Below are 10,164 nucleotides of genomic sequence, written 5' to 3'. Positions count from 1 at the left end.
CCCGTGTCCCTCTCTCTCCCTCTCTCCCCGTGTCCCTCTCTCTCCCTCTCTCCCCGTGTCCCTCTCTCCCCGTGTCCCTCTCTCTCCCTCTCTCCCCGTGTCCCTCTCTCTCCCTCTCTCCCCGTGTCCCTCTCTCTCCCAATCCCTCTCCCCGTCTCCCTCTCTCTCCCAATCCCTCTCCCCGTCTCCCTCTCTCTCCCTATGTTACTAAAGAGACGGCACTCAAGACAGCTATACTGGAGAACAGTTATTTATTGATGAGAAAATAATGGAATAACAATAAACACGTTTTCGTGACCAAAAGCAGTGTCTTTTGAAATAGACAGATATCAAAATGTTGTAATTGAACATGATTTGTAAATAATAATATAAATATGAGTCCTAGTCTAGTGTTTTTTCCACATTGCTTTGAGGTGTTGTTCATTACAGAGCATGTCTCAGCTCACTGCCCATCCTGTCTACATAAGGGCAAAGGGAAGGCTTATAGCAACTGTGTGAAGGGTTATAGAGGTTGTGTGAAGGGTTATAGCACTACTGTAATATTCTGTCAAATAAATCTAAAAGCATTGCTCAAACTAACGAGATGTGGTTTTGTGTGTCCTTGGCTTTGATATGCTAAGGGATCATATCACTCTTTCCTGCACTCACATTTCTTCCTCTTCTTTTCAAATAATCTCTCCCTTGGTCTCACTCTCTCTCACACACACAGAAAAGGGAGTCACAGTGGCCAGCTATTCTCAGTACCAATGAGGGAAAGTGTAAAATATACCCTATCCCAGTGTCAAAACCGAAGCTTCAGAAGTCAGTGATGGTGAAACCAGTCCTCATAGTCAGCTGGAGGAGAGACAGAACAAGATGTCATCACCATTGACAAGCCATTATTACATCACCATTGACAAGTCATTATTACGTCACCATTGACAAGTCATTATTACATCACTATTGACAAGTCATTATTACATCACCATTGACAAGTCATTATTACATCACCATTGACAAGTCATTATTACATCACCATTGACAATTCATTATTACATCACCATTGACAAGTCATTATTACATCACTATTGACAAGTCATTATTACATCACCATTGACAAGTCATTATTACATCACTATTGACAAGTCATTATTACATCACCATTGACAAGTCATTATTACATCACTATTGACAAGTCATTATTACATCACCATTGACAAGTCATTATTACATCACTATTGACAAGTCATTATTACATCACCATTGACAAGTCATTATTACATCACCATTGACAAGTCATTATTACATCACCATTGACAAGTCATTATTACATCACCATTGACAAGTCATTATTACATCACCATTGACAAGTCATTATTACATCACCATTGACAAGTCATTATTACATCACCATTGAGAACTTCAGTTAGGTTAGTCCTGTTTTAATAACGTGCTGTATGATAGTGTATGATGTGTGTTATGGTAAACAATAAAGGCCATTTCTACTTCCTGTCTATTAGAATCATATTATTCTTCCTTGTCCTCTCATGTGTTTCTGATGGAAAAACCTACAAAACCTTCACATGTAGTCAGTTATACTGCCAAGAGAAAAACAGCATTGACGGGTTAAATATTAGCTTAACAAGAAATCAATGGTTACACGGTTACATCCAGAAAAAGACTGGAGCTCGAAACACTGACAATCTTTTCAGATTGTATAGAGTATAGGAGAAAGTACTGTAGGATAATGCCCTAGGGAATGGGTCTAGGAGAAAGTACTGTAGGATAATGCCCTAGGGAATGGGTCTAGGAGAAAGTACTGTAGGATAATGCCCTAGGGAATGGGTCTAGGAGAAAGCACTGTAGGATAATGCACTAGGGAATGGGTATAGGAGAAAGCACTGTAGGATAATGCCCTAGGGAATGGGTCTAGGAGAAAGCACTGTAGGATAATGCCCTAGGGAATGGGTATAGGAGAAAGCACTGTAGGATAATGCGCTAGGGAATGGGTATAGGAGAAAGTACTGTAGGATAATGCGCTAGGGAATGGGTATAGGAGAAAGTACTGTAGGGTAATGCCCTAGGGAATGGGAAGGGGTATAGGAGAAAGCACTGTAGGATAATGCCCTAGGGAATGGGTATAGGAGAAAGCACTGTAGGATAATGCGCTAGGGAATGGGTATAGGAGAAAGTACTGTAGAACAATGCCCTAGGGAAGGGGTATAGGAGAAAGCACTGTAGGATAATGCGCTAGGGAATGGGTATAGGAGAAAGCACTGTAGGATAATGCACTAGGGAATGGGTATAGGAGAAAGTACTGTAGGATAATGCGCTAGGGAATGGGTATAGGAGAAAGCACTGTAGGATAATGCGCTAGGGAATGGGTATAGGAGAAAGTACTGTAGGATAATGCCCTAGGGAATGGGTATAGGAGAAAGTACTGTAGGATAATATGCCAGGGAATGGGCATAGGAGAAAGCACTGTAGGATATTGCACTAGGGAATGGGTATAGGAGAAAGTACTGTAGGATAATGCGCTAGGGAATGGGTATAGGAGAAAGTACTGTAGGATAATGCTCTAGGGAATGGGTATAGGAGAAAGCACTGTAGGATAATGCCCTAGGGAATGGGTATAGGAGAAAGCACTGTAGGATAATTCCCTAGGGAATGGGTATTGGAGAAAGCACTGTACGATAATTCCCTAGGGAATGGAAAGGGGTATAGGAGAAAACACTGTAGGATAATGCCCTAGGGAATGGGAAGGGGTATAGAAGAAAGTACTGTAGGATAATGTCCTAGGGAATGGAAAGGGATATAGGAGAAAGTACTGTAGGATAATGCCCTAGGGAATGGAAAGGGATATAGGAGAAAGTACTGTAGGATAATGCCCTAGGGAATGGAAAGGGGTATAGGAGAAAGTACTGTAGGATAATGCCCTAGGGAATGGAAAGGGATATAGGAGAAAGTACTGTAGGATAATGCCATAGGGAATGGAAAGGGGTATAGGAGAAAGTACTGTAGGATAATGCCCTAGGGAATGGGAAGGGGAGAAAGAACTGTAGGATAATGCGCAAGGGATTGGGAAGGGAAGAAAGCACTGTAGGATAATGCGCTAGGGAATGGGAAGGGGAGAAAGCACTGTAGGATAATGCCCTAGGGAATGGGAAGGGGAGAAAGAACTGTAGGATAATGCCCTAGGGAATGGGAAGGGGAGAAAGCACTGTAGGATAATGCCCTAGGGAATGGGGAGAAAGCACTGTAGGATAATGCCCTAGGGAATGGGAAGGGGAGAAAGCACTGTAGGATAATGCCCTAGGGAATGGGAAGGGATATAGGAGAAAGCATTTAAAAGCAAATACTTTTACTCAAGTAGTATTTTACTGTGTGACTTTCACTTTTACCATTTTCTTTTTCTTTAACCTTCATTTAACTAGGCAAGTCAGTTAAGAACAAATTCTTATTTACAATGACGGCCTTGCCCGGCCAAACCCTAATCCAGACGACACTGGGCCTTCCCCGGCCAAACCCTAATCCAGACGACACTGGGCCTTCCCCGGCCAAACCCTAATCCAGACGACACTGGGCCTTCCCCGGCCAAACCCTAATCCAGACGACACTGGGCCTTCCCCGGCCAAACCCTAATCCAGACGACACTGGGCCTTCCCCGGCCAAACCCTAATCCAGACGACACTGGGCCTTCCCCGGCCAAACCCTAATCCAGACGACACTGGGCCTTCCCCGGCCAAACCCTAATCCAGACGACACTGGGCCTTCCCCTGTAAAACCCTAATCCAGACGACACTAGGCCCTCCCCTGTCAAACCCTAATCCAGACGACACTGGGCCTTCCCCGGCCAAACCCTAATCCAGACGACACTGGGCCTTCCCCGGCCAAACCCTAATCCAGACGACACTGGGCCCTCCCCGGCCAAACCCTAATCCAGACCACACTGGGCCAATTGTGCGACGCACTATGGGACTCCCAATCATGGCCGGATGTGATACAGCTTGGAATCAAACCAGGGTCTGTAGTGATGCCTTTACTGAGATGCAGTGCCTTAGACGGCTGTGCCACTTTAGACTGCTGGAGCCATTTTCTATTAAGGTATCTTTACTTTTACTCAAGTAGGACAATTGGGTACTTTTTCCACTATTGATGTTAGTGCCACGGAATTCATTTAAAATATTGATGGGAGACTCTGTTATAGAGGAGTGTAAATGCTTTTTCTTAGGCTGGATCATGTTGTTGTATTGTATTGTTGTATGTTTTAATTCTGTAATGTATTGATTATTAATGCCTTCTTGGCCAGGTCTCCCTTGAAAAAGAGACTCTGTGTCTCAATAGGCTTTTCCTGGTTAAATAAAAATAAAAATGGGAGGGGGGTATAGAAGGCACTGTAGGATAAGGAGATGGAATGGGACTAGGGTATAGGAGATGGAATGGGACTAGGGTATAGGAGATGGAATGGGACTAGGGTATAGGAGATGGAATGGGACTAGGGTATAGGAGATGGAATGGGACTAGGGTATAGGAGATGGAATGGGACTAGGGTATAGGAGATGGAATGGGACTAGGGTATAGGAGATGGAATGGGACTAGGGTATAGGAGATGGAATGGGACTAGGGTATAGGAGATGGAATGGGAGATTGGAGTAGAGGAGATACAGGCCATAGGGAATGGGACTAGGGTATAGGAGATGGAATGGGACTAGGGTATAGGAGATGGAATGGGACTAGGGTATAGGAGATGGAATGGGAGAGGGGGGGTAGAGGAGAGACAGGCCCTAGGGAATGGGACTAGGGTATAGGAGATGGAATGGGAGAGGGGAGTAGAGGAGAGACAGGCCCTAGGGAATGGGACTAGGGTATAGGAGATGGAATGGGAGAGGGGAGTAGAGGAGAGACAGGAGAAGGCACTGTAGGATAGGCAGGGTTGGGTAGGTTACTTTCTAAACTAGTTACCTGTCCAAAATTGTAATCAGAAATATAACTTTTGGACTACCCAAACTCAGTAACGTAATCTGATTACATTCAATTTATTTTAGATGACTTTCCCCTTAAGAGGCATAAGAAGAAGACAAAAATGTATGTTACCAATTGAACGACATTGCAGGATAAATCAATGTTAAAGTTTACATAGCTGGACATATATGGATGTTAAATGTTACTTTATGGGTTGGTTATGTAGGCTTCCTCTAACCTGTCGCTTTCTACTACATATAATAATACGATTAAATTATATATTTACATTAAAAACCAGTCTATCAGAATTCCAGTCAATAAATGATATACCCCTTGACCTTCAAGAATAGGACTTGGAAATACAGAAGTATAGTTCAGCCAAACTGTTTTATCTGAGTATAACCCCAAAACGAAGGACTTATTAGCCAGCCCTACTGTGTTGTTTATGATTTTGTCGTTGAGGACTGATTGGGCTCATTGATTCTAATTGAAAAATAAATGCTTCGCTCATGGAATGGCATGCTTTGAGCACTACTGAGAAGTGATATTTACATGGGGAAAATGAATGCCACATGCTGCATTTGCTATATGTCTGTTGTTTACCTTTTAGTTGGTGACACTTTGATATCTTGATAATATGCAGCTGTTTAAAGGGCCAATCCACAGATGAAACAATAACTAAATGGTTGCCCCGCCTCTGTTTTGGTAAAAAGTGGAGGGAGGGGCCTGGAGAAATGTAACCCTCTCAGATTAATAGACAGAGCTACAGATGTAAGGACTGACCATCCATGATATCAAAATGATAGTTTTAACTACAGTATGTTATGAGGCTATATAGTTTGAGCATGTGTCCAGTAGGCCTATGGATTTATTTTTATCAACTTGAATTATATTGTGCAATAAAAGCACCACGTTTATTCCATATGCTGGGATCCGCACTGTGCAGTTGTTATTCCATATGCTGGGATCTGCACTATGCAGTTGTTATTCCATATGCTGGGATCCGCACTGTGCAGCTGTTATTCCATATGCTGGGATCCGTACTGTGCAGCTGTTATTCCATATGCTGGGATCTGCACTATGAGGTTGTTATTCCATATGCTGGGATCTGCACTATGAGGTTGTTATTCCATATGCTGGGATCCGCACTATGCAGCTGTTATTCCATATGCTGGGATCTGCACTATGAGGTTGTTATTCCATATGCTGGGATCTGCACTATGCAGCTGTTATTCCATATGCTGGGATCCGCACTGTGCAGTTGTTATTCCATATGCTGGGATCCGCACTGTGCAGCTGTTATTCCATATGCTGGGATCTGCACTGTGCAGCTGTTATTCCATATGCTGGGATCTGCACTATGAGGTTGTTATTCCATATGCTGGGATCTGCACTATGAGGTTGTTATTCCATATGCTGGGATCCGCACTATGCAGCTGTTATTCCATATGCTGGGATCTGCACTGTGCAGCTGTTATTCCATATGCTGGGATCTGCACTATGAGGTTGTTATTCCATATGCTGGGATCTGCACTATGAGGTTGTTATTCCATATGCTGGGATCTGCACTATGAGGTTGTTATTCCATATGCTGGGATCCGCACTGTGCAGCTGTTATTCCATATGCTGGGATCTGCACTGTGCAGCTGTTATTCCATATGCTGGGATCCGCACTGTGCAACTTCTTGAATTCAACCATTATTGGGATCAAAACCACATTTAGATTTGTGAACATCCATCCACAACAACCACAATCCGTAAGGCAAAAAGAGAGCAGCAGTGTGATTCACATCAATGCGCTATGTAGATAATAATAAGTGATATCGGTATTGCGGTAGACTCCACCACTGCTGTCATCCTTACCTCCAAGCGTTTATTCAAGTTGGATCTTTGGATGCCGACAGCAGTCACACCATTGGAAGACATAGCTTGGACTGTAACCTACAATAGCCCTTTCCTGCTCGTTTCCCGCGATCCATCAAACACATTTGTTGTGTCATCATAGTGGTCTCTAAGTTGTGGTCAGACTCGCTCAGGTGGAACAAACTTAATACATTTGCGCCTTCTTCAATGCTGATTTGAATGTCATTGAGAAAACAGAGAAGTGTCAATCATTTTTTTTCGTAAACATCCTTTCTGAATTTAAAAGTAATTCTGGAAGTAATCTTCTAGTTTTTCAAAAGTATCTGTAATCTGATTACAATATTTTTGTTTGTAACGGATTACAGTTACCGTTACATGTAAACTCCCCAACCCTGAGGATAAGGCACTGGAGAATGAGAGAGAGGGGGTAGAGAGGAAGGAATGGGAGAGAGGGAATAGAGGAGAAGGAATGGGAGAGAGGGGGTAGAGAGGAAGGAATGGGAGAGAGGGAATAGAGGAGAAGGAATGGGAGAGAGGGAATAGAGGAGAAGGAATGGGAGAGAGGGGGTAGAGAGGAAGGAATGGGAGAGAGGGAATAGTGGAGAAGGAATGGGAGAGGGGGAATAGAGGAGAAGGAATAGGAGAGAGGGAATAGAGGAGAAGGAATGGGAGAGAGGGAATAGAGGAGAAGGAATAGGAGAGAGGGAATAGAGGAGAAGGAATGGGAGAGAGGGAATAGAGGAGAAGGAATGGGAGAGAGGGGGTAGAGAGGAAGGAATGGGAGAGAGGGAATAGAGGAGAAGGAATGGGAGAGAGGGGGTAGAGAGGAAGGAATGGGAGAGAGGGGGTAGAGAGGAAGGAATGGGAAAGAGGGAATAGAGGAGAAGGAATGGGAGAGAGGGAATAGAGGAGAAGGAATGGGAGAGAGGGGGTAGAGAGGAAGGAATGGGAGAGAGGGAATAGTGGAGAAGGAATGGGAGAGGGGGTAGATGGGAAGAAATGGGACAGAGGGGACAGAGGATAAGGAATGGGAGAGGGGGTGTCGAGGAGAAGGAATGGGAGAGAGGGGATAGAGGAGATGGAATGGGAGGGGCTACTTTATGCTAAAGATTAAACAACTTGTCACATCATCAGATAAACACTCAATTCTATCACGTATCTCCTGTTTCCACTCGTTCCTAATTTTTTACAACAGTCAAAGAACGTCAACATATACATTTATATAAAACAGAATCATGAACGTTAAAGTATAAGGTTAAAAACAGTCCTTTATATGACTTGGTGTGTCTTCAGTTTTTATCCTGTGTTCCTACTGAGGTTGCCAGGACAACAGCACCACCATGTGGTGACGTGAACAACCAGCAGCCTGTGGTGTCTGCCAGTGTGTCTCAGTCAGGATCCATCCTGGGGACCCACTGTGTGTAGGCTGGACTTCCCTCCAGCTCAGCATCAATAAGACACTAATTAGTACATGGACAACTGCATGATGGGTACAGTAGTTTGTGCTACTGAAGGAAGGGGGCCTTGGACACCAGCACAGCTCAACAAAACAACAACATCATGTGTTGAGAAGAGGTTCAGTCACACTGATAGAGGAAGGCCTTAGTGCTGGTGTGGTTCCTTCCCTTCATCTCTGAAACTTAAAACGTGCACACTACACTACATTGATGAAAGCTAAAATCTATCTGCAAAAGTAAAGCTGAAATAAAAGTACTTAAAAAATTTAAAAATACAAATAACAAATACAAAAAAAATAAAACATAAAACATGCACACTAAAAAACACTGAACCACTGAACCACTGAACCACTGAACCACTGAACACATAATCATGCTGATAATCCTATTCGTGAATAACAACAATAATGATCAACTCAGTTCTCACAGGGTGTGCAGCCTGATGATGCCACTGAATGTCTTCTCCATCCCAGGAGCCAAATGGTTTCTGAGGGCGAGGGAAGGGGCGCGGAGTGTTGGGATAGGGGTCTATTAGGGGGGCGCGGAGTGTTGGGGAAGGGGTCTGTTAGGGGGGCGCGGAGTGTTGGGGTAGGGGTCTGATAGGGGGGCGTGGAGTGTTGGGGAAGGGGTCTGTTTTGATTTGATTTGGTCTGTTAGGGGGGCGCGGAGTGTTGGGATAGGGGTCTGTTAGGGGGGCGCGGAGTGCTGGGATAGGGGTCTGTTGGGGGGGCGTGGAGTGTTGGGGTAGGGGTCTGATAGGGGGGCGTGGAGTGTTGGGGAAGGGGTCTGTTTTGATTTGATTTGGTCTGTTAGGGGGGCGCGGAGTGTTGGGATAGGGGTCTGTTAGGGGGGCGTGGAGTGTTGGGGTAGGGGTCTGTTAGGGGGGCGCGGAGTGCTGGGATAGGGGTCTGTTGGGGGGCGCGGAGTGCTGGGATAGGGGTCTGTTAGGGGGGTCGGGGGTGTTGGATAGGGGTCTGTTAGGGGGGGTGGGACAGGGGTCTGTTAGGAGGGTGGGGGTTGTTAGACAGGGGTCTGTTAGGAGGGTGGGGGGGTGTTGGGACAGGGGTCTGTTAGGGGGGGTGGGACTGGGGTCTGTTAGGAGGGTGGGGGGTGTTGGACAGGGGTCTGTTAGGAGGGTGGGGGTTGTTGGACAGGGGTCTGTTAGGGGGGTGGGGGGTGTTGGACAGGGTTCTGTTAGGGGGGTAGCAGGGAAGAGGACCATGTGATGCTTAACAAAGAACTGAAATGTTTGTACTGTTTAAATAAAGCTGGCTAACACAACAGCTGCAGTTATAATAACATAGAAACGTACACACAGCACAATACATAAACCAACAAAAAGTATAATGGAGGGAGTGCAATTTCTCTCACAAGGCACAGTCTGGCATGGATTAGCACGTCTCAGCTAGGTTCAGCTGGGTTTGGGCCAGCATGGCCCAGTATGGATCGGTTCGGACCGGTTCAGAGCGGTTCAGCTCACTTCTGCTGTCTCAGGCTCTCCAGCAGAATCCTTTTGTGGGAGGGATCTAGAACGCCCGCCTCCTCCAAGTCCTCCTCTGTGATGTCACTGAGAAGGAAGAACATGTTTGGGTGAGATTCATGAAGTGACATGTTTGATGTTTTATTAGGGACATATTATCTGATTGGAAGAGGGAGCGTGTACCTGAGGAACTCCAGGTCGTCCCAGCCGTTGTGTAGCAGCCCCTCCTCATAGCGCTCCAGGCCCAGACTCTGTAGCCACTCTCCCACAGACGACTCCCCCAAAGACAGAGACGAGCTACTGCTACCCCACAGCGCCTACACACACACACACACACACACACACACACGCACACACACACACACACACACACATAAAAATAACAACCGATGCCCAACATGAGCACTTCTCTTTATGTTTTAT

At 45.3% G+C, this 10,164-nt stretch overlaps 1 protein-coding gene across 1 annotated transcript in view; it reads right to left on the bottom strand.

The window, feature by feature from the left end:
* Positions 1-8,004: 8,004 nt before the first annotated feature.
* The window catches only part of LOC139386300 (phosphatidylinositol 3,4,5-trisphosphate 5-phosphatase 2A-like), a 71,578-nt gene continuing 69,418 nt past the window's right edge, over positions 8,005-10,164 (bottom strand). The window contains exons 26-27 of the mRNA XM_071131799.1: positions 9,925-10,058; positions 8,005-9,828 (exon numbers count right to left, since the gene is read on the bottom strand). Coding sequence (XP_070987900.1) covers positions 9,738-9,828; positions 9,925-10,058 — 225 coding nt within the window. The 3' untranslated portion in view covers positions 8,005-9,737. The remainder of the gene's footprint in view (positions 9,829-9,924; positions 10,059-10,164) is intronic.

The sequence above is a fragment of the Oncorhynchus clarkii genome, chromosome 27 (genome assembly GCF_045791955.1).
Source record: "Oncorhynchus clarkii lewisi isolate Uvic-CL-2024 chromosome 27, UVic_Ocla_1.0, whole genome shotgun sequence".
NCBI lineage: Eukaryota > Metazoa > Chordata > Actinopteri > Salmoniformes > Salmonidae > Oncorhynchus > Oncorhynchus clarkii.
Note: the sequence above shows the minus strand (reverse complement) of the source record. Positions and strands in the feature narration are given on the sequence as shown.